Source organism: Engystomops pustulosus, chromosome 6 (assembly GCF_040894005.1).
Source record: "Engystomops pustulosus chromosome 6, aEngPut4.maternal, whole genome shotgun sequence".
NCBI classification, from domain to species: Eukaryota; Metazoa; Chordata; class Amphibia; order Anura; family Leptodactylidae; genus Engystomops; species Engystomops pustulosus.
In genome coordinates, this window is record NC_092416.1 from 184,200,262 (window position 1) to 184,221,076 (window position 20,815).

At 45.6% G+C, this 20,815-nt stretch overlaps 1 protein-coding gene and 1 pseudogene across 1 annotated transcript in view; both read right to left on the reverse strand.

The window, feature by feature from the left end:
- The window catches only part of LOC140065238 (uncharacterized), a 160,437-nt pseudogene extending 142,289 nt beyond the window's left edge, over positions 1–18,148 (reverse strand).
- The window catches only part of LOC140066024 (uncharacterized), a 110,543-nt gene that overhangs the window by 14,989 nt on the left and 74,739 nt on the right, over positions 1–20,815 (reverse strand). Inside the window, exon 9 of the mRNA XM_072113588.1 lies at positions 14,031–15,233. Coding sequence (XP_071969689.1) covers positions 14,031–15,233 — 1,203 coding nt within the window. The remainder of the gene's footprint in view (positions 1–14,030; positions 15,234–20,815) is intronic.

Below are 20,815 nucleotides of genomic sequence, written 5' to 3' on the forward strand. Positions count from 1 at the left end.
CCCTAACCCATAGAGCCAGAAACCTTCCTGGGACTCTTCCCTTGAACTGCCTACCAGTATTATATGTTACATTAGCATCCACCTCTGCTGAAGCAGAGATAACTACCAAAGGATTCTGTTCCTTTACAACCCTTTATTTACTGCTCTTTTTCCCACGTCAAATGCTGTGCCCAGAAGATGGACTTTTTCTTCAAAAGCCTTCTGAGAGACTTTTAGCCAGTTACTACAAGGAAAAGTTGCTAATGACTTTTGTGTTGCACTGAATGTTCTTTTTTTGCAGGATTGAGACATTGGGGCAGATTTACTTACCCGGTCCATTCGCGATCCAGCGGCGCGTTCTCTGCGGTGGATTCGGGTCCAGCTGGGATTCACTAAGGTAGTACCGCCGACGTCCACCAGGTGGCGCTGCTGCGCTGAAGAGCATCGGAACGCACTCAAGTTCACCGGCCTATGCCTAGTGAAGGTAAGTGAAAGCTCCGCGACATTTTTTTTTTAAAATGCAGCGGTTTTTACGAATCCGTCGGGTTTTTGTTCGGCCACGCCCCCTATTTACGTCGCATTCATGCCAGCGCCGATGCGCCACAATCCAAACGCGTGCGCCAAAATCCCGGGGCAATACAGAGAAAATCAGCGCAAATCGGAAATATTCGTGTAACACGTCGGGAAAACACGAATCGGGCCCTTAGTAAATTACCCCCATTCTGTTGCCTTTTGCCTGTATGCCTTTTTTCCACAGGAAAATGGACATTTTGTGGCACTTTGCTTTTGCTATACTGAGTAGCTCTTCTCATGTAACGTTTGTAATGTTCAAGCACTTACCCATTGGGCTGCTAAAGCCAATGTGAGTTATTTAATGTTTGCAAAACTGCCATCTATTGTCAGTAGTTTGCAGTAACCTTTTCATAGGCTTTTCAGACTGTAGTTTGGCTGTGTCGGACCGTTTTCATGTAAACCCTGACCGCAATCTTATTCCTCAAACCGAAGCTTCGTAAGTGGGGGTAGTCCGTAAACTGCGGGTCCTTAGGGGACCGGGGGTGCTAAAGCTGTAGCACCTGGATGCCAATCACACAAGGGTAAGAATGTCAGTCAGCAGGTAAATTGTACAATGTCTTATTGTATCACATACACTCACCGGCCACTATATTAGGTACACTATGCTAGTAACGGGTTGGACCCCCTTTTGCCTTCAGAACTGCCTCAATTCTTCGTGGCATAGATTCAACAAGGTGCTGGAAGCATTCCTCAGAGATTGTGGTCCATATTGACATGATGGCATCACACGGTTGCTGCAGATTTGTCGGCTGCACATCCATGATGCGAATTTCCCGTTCCACCACATCCCAAAGATGCTCTATTGGATTGAGATCTGGTGACTGTGGAGGTCATTTGAGTACAGTGACCTCATTGTCATGTTCAATAAACCAGTCTGAGATGATTCCAGCTTTATGACATGGCGCATTATCCTGCTGAAAGTAGCCATCAGATGTTGGGTACATTGTGGTCATAAAGGGATGGACATGGTCAGCAACAATACTCAGGTAGGCTGTGGCGTTGGAACGATGCTCAATTGGTACCAAGGGGCCCAAAGAGTGGCAAGAAAATATTCCCCACACCATGACACCACCACCACCTGCCTGAACCATTGATACAAGGCAGGATGGATCCATGCTTTCATGTTGTTGACACCAAATTCTGACCCTACCATCCGAATGTCGCAGCAGAAATCGAGACTCATCAGACCAGGTAACGTTTTTCCAATCTTCTACTGTCCAATTTCGATGAGCTTGTGCAAATTGTAGCCTCAGTTTCCTGTTCTTAGCTGAAAGGAGTGGCACCCGGTGTGGTCTTCTGCTGCCGTAGCCCATCTGCCTCAAAGTTCGACGTACTGTGCATTCAGAGATGCTCTTCTGCCTACCTTGGTTGTAACGGGTGGCGATTTTAGTCACTGTTGCCGTTCTATCAGCTAGAACCAGTCTGCCCATTCTCCTCTGACCTCTAACATCAACAAGGCATATCCGCCCACAGAACTGCCGCTCACTGGATGTTTTTTCTTTTTCGGACTATTCTCTGTAAACCCTAGAGATGGTTGTGCGTGAAAATCCCAGTAGATCAGCAGTTTCTGAAATACTCAGACCAGCCCTTCTGGCACCAACAACCATGCCACATTCAAAGGCACTCAAATCACCTTTCTTCCCCATACTGATGCTCGGTTTGAACTGCAGGAGATTGTCTTGACCATGTCTACATGCCTAAATGCACTGAGTTGGCGCCATGTGATTGGCTGATTAGAAATTAAGTGTTAACGAGCAGTTGGACAGGTGTACCTAATAAAGTGGCCGGTGAGTGTATGTCAATGTAATGCACATATGCTTTATATTTGTCGCCAGGGAAGAAGTGTTCATAAACAAATATACAGGCCTTGGTGCAAGGAGTGGATTACAGTACATGACACCACGCCTTACATACTGTACAGTTTGGTTTAACGGCGTCAGCGCCCAATTGTTGTGCTTAGAATACACATGTCCTTGTCTTAGTCCGACACCAACCCAGGTGCCTGTCTCCAGGACCATGGGCAGCTTGTCCCTACAGATCACTTAGCCTGCACTTCACCAAAGTGCCTCTTTGTATTTACCTCTACCGGCTAATCATTACACGGACCCCCCGGAGGCCCCGGCTGCTGGCCAGAAGTGGGTCCTCTGTGCCCTATCCAGTCTGTAGTCGAGCCGAGGGCGGCTCTTTTAACTGCCCCGGGGGTATGCAACACCCCTGCCGATTCAAGGCAGGGGGGGTTGTTGTGAATATGTCCCAATATGTAGCCTGCAACCTGTGTGGAGTCTGATCAACCCCACAGCAGGTCACTACACAACACGGGGAAAACTGCAGCAGTAGATTCTGCCTGGGAAGGCAGGAGTTAATTGTTTAAGGTGATGTCTTTCCATCAGCCAATCACACCTGTTCTCATATTGTATTGTAAGCTGGGATGCAATTGGAGGAGTAACCACCACCTGACCAGTGGGAGTAATAAAACCCTTGGTCAGGAAAGTTCTAGAGGTCAGTCTAGTCCAGTCAGTGCAGTCAGACAGAATAGTCAGACAGAGCAGTGAGACAGTATAGCTCTGAGGAATTAGTGAGAGTAAAGGGGTATCATCCTACCTTCATGGGTGATATCTGAAGTAACCCAGGACAAGCTGAAGCATCCTACTAGGACACAGCTACCCCCCAGCCTGCCCTTGCATCCAGGCTGGTGATCAATCCCTGTGGTTCCCTCTACAAGTGCATCCCCAGCCTGCTACTATTTGTCAAGATTCGTTTGGTACGTTATCCCCTGTTCCTGTCGGTTCCCATAAAGAATTGTAAGTTATTTTTGTACAACGTCTGCCTCCGTCTGATCCCTGCTACTATGGCTGTCACTATCATGGGCACCCTATCCACCACACAGGGATTCATACTCCAAAGGGTTGCCCCAGGGAGAACTACTACAGCAGCCTCTCTCTCATCATTTTTTGCCAACACCACCTGCTGGAGACCTGGCAGACTGTAGGACAGTCCTCCGGTTCCCATACCTAGCACCGTGACACTAGCAAGCCTTGGCCGCAACCGCCAGCCACTCCGGTATTCCGGGCCCCGGCTGTCTCCAGGCCCCAAGAAAAGGCTAGGCCCCGGTGGGGGATGTTGCACTAGCATTTGTGATTATTTCAGGGCGTGGCGCAGAGGTTCTGATAAATATGCCCCAAGATCTTTATTTCATCTTGATGGTAAAAGCATTACATGAGTAGGAAAGCCTAAGTGTTTCGAGCTTCTCTGCTCTTAGTCATGGCACAATACACATTAGCAAAACACTATTTAAAATAAACAAACACCAATGAAATGCTTTAGTCCAAATTACATCTCAAGTTAACCCTTACATAACCAAAAGACACACTGAATACAAGGATTACGCCCTCAAAAAATATTTCAGTATAATAAAATTGCGTTAATATAACAAAAAGATATTAGTAAAAATCTGTAATGTTTGATTTCAAGGTTAATCCTAACGGATGCCAGGTTCCCAGTTTAAAAATCCAGAATCGGAGGACTGAAATTATTTTAGTATTTATTTCGGAGTAGCGGACATGGAGGAACATGGCAGGAGGACCCCATCACCCCTAAGTTGACGAGCATGCATGTGGTGGCAGTCTACCACCCCTAAATGTGATGGTAGATGTCCTTTAAAATATTCTCTATAGCCCTTGATAAATTCTTTGAGAAGGGAATGTTGGGAAATGTTATTATTCAGTTACCCTAGGGAACCTGCAAAGGTATAATAGCTCCTAAAATGTATTCCTGCAAAATGTGCTCTCCAAAAGCCAAAAGGTGCCACTTTCCTTCCATAGCCCAAATGCAGGTTATCTTCCCAAGTGAGATATCACTATCCTCAAGATGGATTGTTCTTCGTTTACCCCATTTTGAAGATGTACATTGTGGAACTGAATGCACACATTCAAGAAAACCCAAGAAATATCTCATTTTTAACTTGATTTTGTTTTACTGGAGTATAAGCCGAGATCCCTAATTTTAACACAAAAAACTGGGAAAACCTATTGACTCTAGTATAAGCCGAGGGTGGGAAATACATTGGTCACAGCCTCCCCAGTATATAGCCTGCCAGCCCCCTGTAGTATGTAACCTGCCAGCCCCCTGTAGTATACAGCCTGCCCGCACCCTGTAGTATACAGCCTGCCCGCCCCCTGTAGTATACAGCCAGCCCCCTGTAGTATACAGCCTGCCAGCCCCCTGTAGTATACAGCCTGCCAGCCCCCTGTAGTATACAGCCTGCCAGCCCCCTGTAGTATACAGCCTGCCAGCCCCCTGTAGTATACAGCCTGCCAGCCCCCTGTAGTATACAGCCTGCCAGCCCCCTGTATTATAAAGCCTGCCAGCCCCTTGTGGTGTATAGCCAGTCAGCCCCCTGTAGTATATACCCAGACAGCCCCCTGTGGTATATAGCCGGTCAGCCCCCTGTGGTATATAGCCAGACAGCCCCTGTTGTATATAGCCAGACAGCCCCCTGTGGTATATAGCCAGACAGCCCCCTGTGGTATATAGCCAGACAGCCCCCTGTGGTATATAGCCAGACAGCCCCCTGTCGTGTGTGAGCCGAGGTGGGGTTTTTCAGCACATTTGTTGTGCTGAAAAACTCAGCTTATACACGAGTATATAGGGTACGTTATATGACACAGAGACTATATATGGGGATGGCATTTTACAGTAAGACAATTTTAAGAAGATTTCATAGGTTTTACAATGTACATAATTTTATGAATAAAATAATCCTTCACAGATCAGAGAAGATGTCATGAAGTCTTTTCTCCATCTACCTGATGATCCCGTGGGACATATTTCTCCTCTGAACAATCCTGTGGTAGAAGAAGAGGACTGGGACATCTCTCCGGTGATGTTCTCTTACTGGATCTACCTGTAGGAAACACATCCAGAGACTGAATTCCTTCTTTCCATACAGATAATGAAAGCACGTGTGGATTTAGTCCTGTCTATTACCTGCTGATGTGAGGGGCTGGTGGTCCTCCATCATGACGTCCTTGAGGGTGAGGTTTATTATTCTCTCTGACATCTTGACTCTGTCCATCGTTGACGGGCCAGTGAGGAAATTTTTCTGAAATGAAAATAATCAGAACCAGAGCCAAATCAGGAGGATCTCTGTACCATGGCTCAGCTTAAGCACCGGTACTTGACAAAAGTGAAGCTACGGGTAATGTCTCTTCTGCCAAACCAATAGCAGCAGCAGGACACCACTGATTTACCCCAATCACTGCCGCACCGGAACCCCTTCTGTAGTAACCCTTATGCATGTCTGTCGAGATTGTGTCCATTTGTTACTATCACTATTGTATTTCGTACTGTAATTGTTTCACCTTATGTCATGTAATGTGGTCTCGTTGACCTGCATTGTCCTGTAAACGTTTGTTTGTAACTAAGGAACCAGTAACATGTAAGAATGCGCCTCTCGTAGTGTATGTATGTAACTGTAACATTACGTCTGTCTCTGGGTGTAACAACTGCCACAACACTATGTACAAAACCATAAGGTTCTATAGTATTGTATCTTATCATAATAACGTACAGTTATACAATTACTGTAATCATTTTACCAGATAGATAGAAGTGAGGGGTCACTGATAAATGTGCCCCGGTAATCCTGACAACACCGTTGTCTACATACATACCTCCGCCTGCAGAGCTCCAGATATATGTGAGAGGGGGAAAGGACCTGTGATGGTGTCCCTATGTGTGGGAGGAGTCCGGCTTCAGGGGTGGAGAAGCTATAGGACCTGTGATGATGTCATAGCCATGTGATTATCCCTATGTAAGGGAGGAGTCCGGATTCGGGGGTGGAGAAGCTATAGGACCTGTGATGATGTCTTAGTCATGTGATTAGTCACATGTGTGGGAGGAGTCAGGCTCCAGGACATGTTACTAGAGGCAGGACTATCCCTGCTCCTCATGTGAGGAGAAGTTCCGACCAGGGATTAGACTGAAGGAAGCCCCACGTGGTGTAATAACGGACACCAATAGAACTATTGACTAAATATAAAATGAAAGTGTCTGTTCCTTTACCGAACACAAAAACCCCAGCGCGCCCCTTCTATTTATACAATAAGCAAATTACTGACAACACGTGGGAGGATCATTATATGAAATGGAAGATATTTATATACAGTTTTTTTTACCTTCTCTACTTTACCTGCAGGAGCAAACATGTGGGGTGGGGGGGGGGGGGGGGGGGGCAAAAACTCCCCCAGCCAGTATGTCACAGCCCTACAGGAAGTAGACTGGTTTCCCCCTCATTAGATGTTGTGCTTTTACAGCATGTGGATGACCTACTGTTATGTGCCCCCGTTAAACAGATTTGCCAGAATGCATCTATTGACCTTATGTGTTTTCTGTTCCAAAAGGGTTGCAAAGTTTCTGGAGACAAACTTTAGTACTGCCAAGGGAAGGTGGTCTTCCTAGGCCACTGCTTCTCAGCCACAGGCAGACACCTGACAGAGGAAAGAAAGCTGTCAGTCCAGGATATGCCCCTGTCCTGAGGCCCTAAACCTCTTCACATGTTTCTAGGACTGGCCAGCTACTGCAGCAGGCCTTGGATATGGTTTGCTGCCTCCAGCCTGATGCTGCCCCTTTATGACTGCAGAAATTGATGCGTTCCATAGCCTTAAGCTGGCAATCCTGTCTGCCGTGGCCCTAGGCAAACCCCACTGCACCAAACCTTTTGCTTTGTTTTGCACTGAGCATCTAGGCCCCACCACAGGTGTCCTAGTACAGGCCCCTCACGTGTCAGAAGCTGCATTCAGCAATCTGCTCAGCAAGGCCAGGGAGTTGATCCTAGATAACCCAGGTACTGTGCAAACCCCACATACCTTGCACAGTGTCCTCACCCAAGTACATCCCAAGCATCTGAGCAATGGCCAGACAGCTCAGACGCCAGTGTTCACTCCTGATGCCCCAGAATGTCACACTGACAAGGTGCACAGCTCTGAATCCTTCATTCTGTTGCCAGCCTTACATGATTCAGAAGGGGGGAGAGAAGGGTGATTAACCCAGATGTTGATTTTTTTCTCATAGATGGCTCCAGGTCTGCAGGAGAATATGGACGGTTCTACACTGGATATGCAGTGGTCAGTGGCGCACATGAGGTAGTACAAGCAGAACCACTCCCTCCACACAGGTCAGCGCAGGAGGTGAAGTTGACGGCACCCAAGGAAGCTCTACAGCTGGCGGAAGATAAAGGGGCAAACATCTATAGTCAAGGTATAGTTTGGGGGTCTAAACACGGCTACGGGCCCATATGAAAGACTGGAGACTTCCTCACCTCTGCAGCGATCCTCTTTAACCGGTTCGCGACCGCCTGCCGTGTATTCACGGCGGCGGTCGCGTCGCGCTGCATGGAGAGGGCTCACGGGCTGAGCCCTCTCCATAGCCGGTAAGTCTTTGCTGCATATTGCAGCAAAGGCTTACCGGTAACATCCGCGATCGGTGCTAGCACCGATCGCGGGTGTTTTTGCAGCGTGGGCTGCCGGCAAAGCTGCCGGCAGCCTCAAACAGATAGCGGCGCATGGGCGCCGCCATCTTACCTGGGATCGCCGCTCCCCGTGACGTCATCGGGGGGCGGCGATCCGTCTCCATGGTAGCCTCGGGTCTTCCGAAGACCCGAGGCTATTTCGTTTTAACCCCTTCATTACAATGTGCTGATAGCACATTGTAATGAATGAGGAAGAAAATCCCCATATACTGCCATACTGTAGTATGGCAGTATATGATAGGATCAATCAGACAACCTAGGGTTAAAGTACCCTAGGGAGTCTGAAAAATAGTATAAATAAAAATAAAAAAAAGTTTAAAAAAAAAAAATTATAATAAAAAAACCTAAAATTTCAAATCACCCCCCTTTCCCTAGAACTGACATAAATATAAATAAACAGTAAAAATCATAAACACATCAGGTATCAACGCGTCCGAAAATGCCCGATCTATCAAAATATGATAACGGTTTTTCATTGCGTTTAACCCCGTAACGGAAAATAGCGCCCAAAGTCGAAAATGGCACTTTTTTGCCATTTTGAAAAATCTAAAAAAATGTATAAAAAGTGATCAAAAGGTCGTACAGTCCTAAAAATGATATCATTGAAAATATTATCAAATTTCGCAAAAAATGACACCACCCACTGCTCCGTACACCAAAGTATAAAAAAGTTATTAGCGCCAGAAGTTGGCAAAATTAAAAAAATTATTTTTGTACAGGAGGTTTTAATTTTTGTAAATGTATGAAAACATTATAAAACCTATACAAATTTGGTATCCCCTTAATCGTACCGACCCAAAGAATAAAGTAGACATGTCATTTGGGGCGCTCAGTGAAAGACGTAATATCCAAGCCCACAAGAAAATGGCGCAAATGCGTTTTTTCACCATTTTCATTGCATTTGGAATTTTTTTCCCGCTTCCGAGTACATGGCATGGAATATTTAATACCATCATTATGAAGTGCAATTTGTTACGCAGAAAACAAGCCATCACACAGCTCTTTACGTGTAAAAATAAAAAAGTTATAGAATTTTGAAGGTGGGGAGTGAAAAATGGACATGAAAAAACAGGAAAGGGCCCGGTCCTTAACCGGTTAAGCATGGCACTCTGATTAAAGAGCTCATTGATGCTCTCTTACTTCCACAAGAAAGGGGGTTAATAAAAGTAAAAGCACACACAATTGGTAACCCCACAAGCCAAGGGCTGACAGGGTGGCGAAGACAACTGCACAGATGGTACCCAGAGACTGTCTGGTAGCCTGAAAAGTTCGCACCACAGGTGTTCCAGGCACTGGTGGCCCCAAGTGTCATCGGAAGAGAAGGAGGTGTGGAGGGAAGTTGGGGCCCAGATGCCGATGGGACCTGGATACTGGCAGAGAGGGTGTGCCTGCCCAGAGCCCTGCACCCGACAGTAAGTCAAGTAGCTCACGGACACACACATCCAAATGGCTATGCTAGTGCTCATAAAACACCAGTGGTTTCCCCGTGTATTACTACCCCTGTCACTAGACTAGTGAAAGCCTGTAAAATCTGTGCCCACCACAACCCGGGTAAGGTGGTAAAGACCCTACAGGAAGGTGACACCCAAGCCGCTGTATCCCTTCCAGAGACTGCAGGGGAATTTTATCCAGCTACCAAAAATTGGTACGTAGGAATACGTGCTTATGTGCAATGATCTCTATCCAGGACCAGAAGCTTGTCTTGTGACCAAGGCTACTGCCAGAGCTGCAGCCAAGAAGTTGGTGAGTGAGATTTTTTTGCAGGTTTGGACTCCCAGAGACCATGATGTCCAATCGCGGAACCCACTTCACTGGACAGGTAAAGACTGAAACCTTGTCCCTCCTGGGTGTAGAATAGGCCCTACCTTCCCACCACCAAGCTAGTGGTAGGGTTGAGAGACAAAAAAACAGCACTCTTAAGTTAAAGAAGAAACAGGAAACCATGGCCCGGGTGCCTTCCTGCTGTTCTCTATTCAGTTAGACCAATGTTAATCTTGTCCTATTTTTGTAAATTCAATGGTAGTCCTCTTCATATATCATACTTCACCAGAACATAAAGAACTCAACAACTAATAAAACATAGGAAATATTCTCTTTGACATCGGTGTTTCCTTTGTTGGGGCCCGCCTCCTGAAGAAGCAGCAAGCGAAACACGCGTCGGGGCGAGGGGATAACGGCAGCTGATTGCAGAGGTAGCGATTTTCATAGTGGTAATGCATTTTGTTTTGACTTTATGTACGGTGTGATCTTTATATTGGCAATATATGTTTCCTTTTTACATTATGTGCAATACGATGGAATATTCCAAAAAATAATGAAAAATATGTAAAGGCATGGAATAACAGCTAGTAAGGAATCACATTATTCAGCTCCCTCTTGCTTCAGTTTGGTCTGTCCCTCCAAAATTTTGGGTCCATTTTTTATTAAGTATGTGTCACAGGTGTCCTTGCGATCCACGTCTCACTTACCTCTCGGCGCGCGCGTCCCTGTTCCCCAGTAGATTTAAAGGGCCAGCATGCCGCTGATCGGCGCTGCCCACATCCAGGTTTTCTACTTAAACCGGCTGCTCCCATCAACCCCCGCCGGATCTTTGTACTATATGCCTCTGAGAAAACTTCCTGCGTTCCTTGTGTTCCTGTTCTGCTCTCCTGTTGTGACCCAGACTTGACCCTGACCTTGCATCTCTGCCGCCTGCCCTGACTACCTGCCCGTTCCAGACTTTGAGACTGCCCACTGAGTTGGTACTTCAACCTTGGCTGCCACCAAGGACAAGTCGCACCTGTGGAACGACCTGGTGGCACCACGCCGCAGCAAGACCATCCTGCTTTGCTGAAGACCGGAAGGAAAAGTTCTAGGCCACTACTTCTCACAGACCCTATAGCTAATGGCAGGAAACCAGATGGAATATGCCATACAGTTGAGCCAGGCCTTGGAAAAGGTCCATAAAAGTGTTTCTGATTACTTTCCAGATTCAGACAGTGAACTCAGGACCCACACCCTGGAGCCTATGTGGTGGTGAAAAGACACACCAGGAAGTGTCTAGAGCCTCGTTACGACGGCTCTTTTCAAGTCCTGTTGACCAGGACATGCACGCGACGGAAATCGGGGGGCGTGGCCGAACGAAAACGCGACGGATTCGGAAAAACCGCCGCATTCTTTAAAAAAAATGTTGCGGAGCTTGCACTTACCTACACTAGGAATAGGCCGGTGAACTTGAGTGCGTTCCGATGCTCTTCAGCGCAGCAGCGCCACCTGGTGGACGTCGGAGGAACTGCCTTAGTGAATCCCGGCCGGACCCGAATCCACCGCAGAGACCGCGCCGCTGGATCACGAATGGTTCGGGTAAGTAAATCTACCCCATTGTGTTCTTCACTTTGTGGTGGGGGGTTGGCATTGGGGATTGTGGATTTGCTCTTGTCACTTATTGCGTGTTGTATGGTCCCGCTTAAAACCAAGACGTCCCAAACGTGCGGTAAGAACCATGACAGGAGAAGGAGAAGTGACAGAGTGGAGGATGATGCCTTGTTGAAGAACCAGCCTGATAACAAACCTGTGAACTATGGAACTAGTAAAAAAAAGTGTAAAAACATGTTGTTCAATAAAAAATAAATGAATTAAAACGCTCATGAGCCCCCTAAACATATAAAGAGACATAACGGAAAAAAAGGTCAAAATGCTAATACAAACCCCACATATATAGCATAACCGTGTCCGTAGCAACCTGTAGATTCAAAATAAATCCTTATTTAACCTGTTTGATGAACACCATAGAAAAAAACTTTAAAAACCCACCAAAAATTATGATTTTTAAGAGTTTCATCCCACAAAAAATGCAATATAAAGTGATCAAAAAACATATGCACTCCAGAATGATACTGTTGCAAAGTACAACATGTCCTGCAAAAAACAAGCCATCAACCAGCTCCATAGCCAAAAAAGTAAAAGTGTTCTGCCGCTTGGAAGACGGCGATCTAAGTATTGTATCCCCGTAATCATATCGACCCATAGATAACCTGCCCTCTAAAAAAAAGTTCATACATTTTCAACAATAGGTGATACCAACCCCAAAATGGTAACAATGGAAAAAGCATCTCATCCCGCAAAAAAATGCCGTCACATGACCCAATAACGAAAAAGCAAAAATTTTATAGCCTACAAAAAGGGGCCAATGAGGGAAGTAAAATCCTGGCAGCTGCAGGGCGCTCCTTCCCTCCTGAGCCTCGCTGTGCGCCCATAAAACAAGTAACGGCCACATGTGGGGGGTCTCTGTACTCGGGAAAAATTGCAGAACAAATTGTATAGTGGGTTTTCTCTTTTTATCTTTTGGAAATGTATAAATTTAAGGGTTAAATGAACGTATAACCGTCAAAATTTGACCATTCTAAATTTCACCTCCATTTTGAGCTCTCAAGGAGTTAACAGTCTTCTTAAAAGCCGTTCCTGATAGTTCGAGGGGTAGAGATTTGAAAATGGGTTGATTATATAAGGAGGGGGGGGGGGAGTTTGATGTTATATATTTGAAATTTCATTAACAACAGTAATTATCCCCAAAATAGTAAATTCTGAAAATATGAAAAACCAATATTCGATTTGTAAACCGCGCGACCTCAAAATAAATTATCTAGACGTAGACATATGGAAAATTTTATTTAGGTGGTAAATCTCTCTGCCTAAAAACGCAATGATTTAGAATTTTGAAAATGGGAAATTCTTTTAAAAATTCATCTTTTTTTTTTTTTGTAAATAAACGCAAAACTTATCAGCCAAAATTTACCACTAAAATGAAGTACAACATGTGGGGAGAAAACATTCTCAGAATCGCTTCGATACATAACAGTGTCCAAAAGTTATAACCATATAAAGAGACGCAAGTCAGAATCCAAAAAATGGGGCCGAGCCTTAAGCTACAAAATGGCTGCGTCCTGAAGGGGTTAAGCATATATCCTGGACTCGATTCCATAATATTTCAATAAAGATTTAAAATGATTAAAAACAGACCAATTGTACAAGCCGAAACATATAATGACCGGTCTTGTATGTTGTCTCCAGTTTAGCCGAGGGACATATGTATGAAGTATATTGTTGATCGCGCTTCCAAAAGGCAGAAAATTCTACCTTGGGGCCAAAATTTTAAAACTGTCTGGTTCCTTTGGGCTTTATTACTGATCTGCTAATATAATCCAGAAGTTCTAGTGCTTGGGTGGCAGATGATAAGTTCTATATGACAGCCTAATAGCGCTCTTTAAGCTGTTGGATTTCAAATTGAACTTCTCTTCATGCTATCATCCTCAGACCACAGGACAAACTGCATTTTTGGCAGCCTGTGCTCCATGTAGTGTCACTTTTGCACTGCTATCAATCCTGAGATGCCTCAGCAGGAAATGTGGAAAAGCCTCAGCACTACATCAGAAAACACTGTCAGGGCCAAGTCCATCTCTAGTGTTAAGGTGTATAACAGTGATGGCGAACCTATGGCACGGGTGCCAGAGGTGGCACTCTGAGCCCTTTCTGTGGGCACTCAGGCCATCGCCCCAGGTGTTGAAAGAAGTGCATTATCTTTGGAAGTCTTCCTGCTGGACCCACCATTTTCCTGCACAGAGAGATCCTGGAGAGAAGCTACAATGAGTCTGAATTTGTCCTCCTTCCTTTAACTGTATTAGTGGCCTCAGGGGGCCGATACGATTGAATGATGTGGAAGAACTGATAGCAATAAGTTTCAGCTTAAAATGCCATGTTGGCACTTAACGGTAATTAAGTGGATTTTGGTTTGCAGTTTGGGCACTCTGTCTCTAAAAGGTTTGCCATCACTGGTGTATAATGAAGTTATTTATTTCTGATTTCTTTAGCCACTATAAAGAGAGACCAAACTGTCTGTTTCATCATTATAATTTCTTTAAAGATGGGACAGTGACATCTGTGATCTGTGGCCAAAACATTTCCCCCCCGATTTATAACACGAATTTGGCTTTACCACGGTGCAAGAACTTCTGATGGTAAACAAGATTTGATTTCCGAGAAAAATATTTCCCGCAATCTACACATGAATATGGCTTCTCCCCTGTGTGAGTTCTCAGATGTCGATCAAGATTTGATTTCTGGGTAAAACATTTCTCACATTCTGAACATGAAAATAGCTTTCCCTTTGTGTGACTTCTCTGATGTCTAACAAGATTTTCGGTGCCTGAAAAACATTTTCCACAGTCTGAACACGAAAATGGCTTCTCCCCTGTGTGAGTTCTCTGATGTCTAATAAGACTTCTAATGGTAAGAAAACACCTCCCACATTCTGAACATGAAAATGGCTTCTCCCCTGTGTGAATTCTTTGATGTCTTACAAGATCTGATTTCTGGCTAAAACCTTTTCCACATTCTGAACATGAAAATGGCTGCTCTCCCGTGTGAGTTCTTTGATGTCTGACAAGATTTTCGATGCCTGAAAAACATTTTCCACATTCAGAACATAAAAATGGCTTTTCCCCTGTGTGAATTCTCTGATGTCTAACAAGACTTCTAATGGTTAGAAAACATTTCCCACATTCTGAACATGAAAATGGCTTTTCCCCTGTGTGAATTCTCTGATGTCTAGCAAGATCTGATTTCTGGCTAAAACCTTTTCCACATTCAGAACATGAAAATGGCTTCTCCCCCGTGTGAATTTTTTTATGTCTAACAAGATTTCTGGTGGTTAGAAAACGTTTCCCACATTCTGTACATGAATATGGCTTCTCTCCTGTGTGAGTTCTCTGATGTCTAGCAAGACTTCTAATGGTTAAAAAACATTTCCCACATTCTGAACATGAAAATGGCTTCTCCACCGTGTGAATACTTTGATGTCTAACAAGATTTGCTTTCGCTGTATAACTTTTCCCACATTCTGAAGATATAAATTGCAGTTCCTCTGTAGAACTTCTCTGAGACATAGGAACGCTAATATCATTACCATAATCTAAACTTATCATAACGTTCTTTCCAGTTCCTGATGATTCTGTAGATGGAACCAATTTAATAGGATCAGGCGATGGATTGGTCCTGTGAAGGCCTGAGGATTCATCTGGGATGTTGTCCTGCTCTTCGGATGTATCTTCTGTCATATAAGGTTCCTCTGCTTCAGATTCTGATATCATATGTTCCTCTGAGCTCTTGGTACAGTCATCTGCAAAAAATTAACATTGGCTGTGAGAAAACTCTTTCCTGCTCACCATAAGGTTCTGTATTATTACTGATGTAACATCTCAGTCTCCTCCTCCGAGGTCCTGGTGAGCAGTATTCCTGACCCTCATAGCTCCCACCTTCCAGCTTTTCTTAGTCTATGTCTCCATGTTCTGTATTGTGTTATCACTCGTCTCTGCTTTATCTAGTGGTTACTACTCACCTGGGCAGTTACCTGTAGGAATCTCCTCCTTACATCGCTCATCGCCCCTCACATATGTCTCTGGGGCAGGAATATTCTTCACATCTTCACCCTGATACACAAACTGAGAGACAAATATTGTAAGAAGTCACCAGACGATGGAGAAGTCACAGAGAAGGATTTAGATGATAATAAAAGATCAGTAATTTATAACTACAGGAGGACAGGAGAAGTTATCTGAGACACATAGCTACAGGTCTCCACCATAAATCCAACATATTGAGAACAATCTCCAGCTTTCCCACTAAGACTAAATTCTCACTACCGTTCCTTTGCTCTGTTAAAAAAGTAAAAAATGGAGATTTATTGGATGAATGTATCAGCTTTAAATCCCATTGTCATCAATATAAATTTTATGTCATCCGTCATGGTCAGTTTTGTCATGGATCCGTTATTCATGCATTTTTTTTCAAGTGGCGAAAAGTACTGCAGCCTCCGTCAATTTTTCTGTTAAAAAAACACACGGAAAACAGAACATAAAGGATTGTCAGGCTTTAGGGGTAGTGGACCCCCTTGACCACCGCGGACGGTGACACAAGCCGACACCTGGGACTGGAATCTAAGTGGCACCCGGTTTTCACCAGAGCCCACCGCAAAGTGGTCCACAGGTGCAACTTGTCCGCAGTGGCAGCCAAGGACGACGTACAAAGTCAGCAGCAAGTTCGTGACAGGAGGTCAATACAGGGACAAGGGGCCAGGGTCAGAGACGGAGCAGGAAGTCAGGGTAGGCAGCGGAGGAGCGTAAACAAGAACAGGTCCGGGGTCACAACGGGGAATCCAATCACAACCACTAGGCACAGGACAAAGCTTTCTCCAAAGCATATAGCACGAAGATCCAGCAGGGAATGCTGGGCGACGCCCTGAAAAGGGCCAGCACCAAATCTTCTGAAGCCGGCGCTTATGCGCCCTAGAGGACAGGAACGCGCACGGCCGTCGGACGGGAATCAGGAACGAGGAGAGCTTTTTCGAAGGAGGGAAGGAACGGAAAGAAGGAAAGGTAGTGTAAAATGAGTCTAACAAAAATGTTTTGTTTCAGAAAAAGCAAACAGTATAACTGGAGCCCAGCACATAGAGACTATTTATGGCCACGGGATTTTACAATAAGACAATTTAATGACTGTAATAAACTTCCACAGATCAGAGAAGATGTCATGAAGTCTTATCTCCATCTACCTGATGATCCTGTGGGACATATTTCTCCTCTGAACAATCCTGTGGTAGAAGAAGAGGACTGGGACATCTCTCCGGTGATGTTCTCTTACTGGATCTACCTGTAGGAAACACATCCAGAGACTGAATTCCTTCTTTCCATACAGATAATGAAAGGACGTGTGGATTTAGTCCTGTCTATTACCTGCTGATGTGAGGGGCTGGTGGTCCTCCATCATGACGTCCTTGTACACATCTTTGTGTCCTTCTAAATACTCCCACTCCTCCATGGAGAAATAGACAGCCACATCCTGACACCTTATAGGAACCTGACACACACAATGATCCCGTCATCACCCAGATCCCTTCATAGCGTTACTGTATAATGTCCCAGCATTCCCAGCAGTGTCACCTCTCCAGTCAGCAGCTCCATCATCTTGTGGGTGACTTCTAGGATCTTCTGCTCATTGATGTCATCATGTATCAGGGGGTGAGGTGGAGGAGCCGGGATTGGGCTCAGGGTTCTCCCCCGTCCTTCATACACAGGGGCCTGACAGCGCCCACTAGAGGTCTTCTTCACTACTGTGTAATCCTGGTTATGGAGAGACACATTGATAAATATCCCTCCATACATTCCCAGAATCTCTCACCTCTCCAGTCCTATCATCTGTTATTCCCATAGATAATGATGTCATGTGACCTCATCACAATCTCTCACCTCTCCAGTAATATAGAAGAGAATCTCTAGGGTGAGGTTTATTATTCTCTCTGACATCTTGACTCTGTCCATCATTGACGGGCCAGTGTTGAAATTTTTCTGAAATGAAAATAATCAGAACCAGAGCCTTATCACAAATCAGGAGGATCTCTGTACCATGGCTCAGCTTCAGGGTCGGTATTTGGCAAAAGTGAAGCTACGGGCAATGTCTCTTCTGCCAAACCAATAGCAGCAGCAGGACACCACTCATTTACCCCAATCACTGTTAGCGCCGCACCGGCACCCCTTCTGTAGTACCCCTTAGGCATGTCTGTTGAGATTGTGTCCACTTGTTACTGTCACTATTGTATTTCGTACTGTAATTGTTTCACCTTATGTCATGTAATGTGGTCTCGCTGACCTGCACTGTCCTGTAAACATTTGTTTTTAACTAAGGAACTAGTAATATGTAAGAACGCGCCTCTCGTAGTGTATGTATGTAACTGTAACATTATGTATGTCTCTGTGTGTAACAACTGCCACAAAACTATTTCCCCCCCAGGTTATCAATAAGGTTCTATAGTATTGTATCTTATCACAATAACGTACAGTAATACAATTACTGTAATCATTTTACCGGATAGATAGAAGTGAGGGGTCACTGATAAATGTGCCCGGTAACCCTGACAGACGACACTGGTGACTACATACATACCTCCGCCTGCAGAGCTGTGCTCCAGATATATGTGAGAGGGGGAAAGGATCTGTGATGGTGTCATAGTCATGTGATCATCCCTATGTGTAGGAGGAGTCCGGCTTCGGGGGTGGAGAAACTATAGGACCTGTGATGATGTCATAGTCATGTGATCATCCCTATGTGTGGGAGGAGTCCGGCTTCGGGGGTGGAGAAGCTATAGGACCTGTGATGATGTCATAGTCATGTGATTAGTCACATGTGTGGGAAGATTCCGGCTATCCCTGTTAAAGACTATCCCTGATCCTCATGTGTGGAAAAGTTCCGACCAGCGATTAGACTGAAGGAAGCCCCACATGGTGTAATAATATACACCAATAGAACTATTGATTAAATAGGAAATTAAAGTTTCTTTTCCTATACCGAACACAAAAACCCCAGCGTGGCCCTTCTATTTCTCATCCACATTAGAGGGGTGCGACATGGAGAATACCTGTTTCAACACCTAAGACGGGTTATTGAGAACACTTGGTCATGGTGTTAGACCTCCCACTGCAATACTTCTGCTGTCTTTCCAGAATTTGTTAACACAGTTGCCTGAAATCTGTTATTCTGTTTGATGGTGCACCCATGGGTCCTGGGCTGTATGAATATTATAGCTCCTACATCTAGTATTTAAATTGAGCTTTTTGGGGAATGCGCCACTTCTGCTGACACTTCAGGACATTTGGACATCCTTCAAAGGTCCTGAAATGGCTCTTATGTACATGTGTATTGAGAACATGAAGAAACGTACAAGGCTTACATGGGTGAAGGTTAGACATGAGCGAGCATACTCGTTCGAGCATCAGCGAACTCGCAACTGCTCGGTGCTCGGACGAGTAGTAAGCCCGAAGATGTCATCTCGCGGCATTTAGATTTTTGGCGGCCAGAAACAGAGCCAATCACAAGCCAGGAGACTCTGCAGTACACCCAGCATCACGTGGTACACTTACATGTCGATAGCAGTGGTTGGCTGGCCTGATCAGGTAACCCTGGAATAGACTAGCCCCTGCCCACGCTGCTCGGATCATTCTCTGTCTGAATGCCATTAGGGAGAGAGCTGCTGCTGGTCAGGGATAGCGTTAGGGTGTTCTAGTAGATTACTGCTAGGCAGGAGTGATTCTCCAAGAACCTTACTGTTGGGCAGGAGTGATTCTCCAAGAACCTAACAGCCCTTGTTAGGGCTTTTTAAAAGTTAAAGTGACACACTCAGTCAAAGCACAAAATCCTTTTGTGTGCTGTCAGTGTAGGTTAGAAATTAGCCATAGCAATCATCTTCTGTGGTTGCTGTCTGATTTCTTCTACACGTTTTGTTCTATAAAAAAAAAAAAAACACACACAAAAAAAATTGACAGTTTATATTTATGTTTTGTCTATATAATAGACTTTAATTTGGAAAATGTTGAACCCGCGGGCTAGGGGTACAGGATGAGGGCATGGGCGTCCAGTTACTGCAGGGGTCAGAGGCCGTGGTCCTGGGCGGGGAGAAACACCACCTGCTGATGAGGGAGCAGGGTAATGTTGCAGAGCTACACTCCCTAGCTTCATGTCTCAAGTTACTGGGAATCGTGGTAGATCACTGTTGAGGCCAGAACAGTGCGAACAGGTGATATCGTGGATTGCGGACAATGCTTCAACTAATTTGTCCCCAAGTCACTCTTTCACGCAGTCCACCCATGTAACCCAAGTGAGCACTCCTCCAGCTCCTCCACCTCAACCTCCTTCAGCCAGTCTGCCCCGTCCCAGGAAAATTTGGCATTTGAGCCGACATACTCTGAGGAACTGTTTTCTGGACCCTTCCCAGAGTCACAAACCACTTGTCAGGCTGAGCTCTTTCCCGATGCCCAGGTTTTCCACCGGTTGCAGTCTGTGGGTCATGATGACATTCTTGACGTAGTGGAAGAAGTGTGTAAAGAGGTGTCGGACCATGAGGAGACACGGTTGTCAGACAGTGGTGAAGTTGTTGTCAGGGCAGGAAGTCCGAGGGGGGAACAGACTGAGGGATCGGAGGATGATGAGGTGACAGACCCAAGCTGGGTTGATAGGTCGGGTGAAGAAAGTGCTTGTGAGACGGAGGCGAGTCCTATACGAGAACAGGTTGGAAGAGGCAGTGGTGGGGCCAGACGGAGAGGCAGGGCCAGAGCTGGTGCATCAGCGCCAAATGTTTCACGTAGTGAAGCTTCCGTGGCGAGGGCTAGATTTTCTGAATTCTGGAGGTTCTTTAAAGAAACAGCAGATGACCGACGGACTGTGGTGTGCAACCTATGCCACACCAGGATCAGCAGGGGTTCCACCACTACTAGCTTAACTAGCACCAGTATGCGCAGGCATATGAATGCTAAACACCCCACTCAATGGCACCTCCGGCCGGGCCCACCACTGCTCCTTCCCCTGTGTCATTTGCTACCTCTAATAGTCATCCCCCTGCCCAGGACCCCGGCACAAACACCTCCAGTGCGAAAACCACACCTTTGCCTCCACGATCCTCAACAGCGTCCACCAATGTCTCCATTTGCAGTGTTCAGCTGTCTATACCCCAGACGCTGGAGCACAAGAGGAAATACAGTTCCTACCAACCCAAACGCCCAAGCCCTCAACGTCCACATCTTCAAATTACTCAGCCTGGAGATGCTGCCCTATAGGCTGGTAGAGACCGAGGCCTTTTGCAACCTCATGGCGGCGGCCGCCCCTCAGTGTTCAGTTCCCACTACTTTTTCCCATGTGCCATCCCAGCCCTGCACC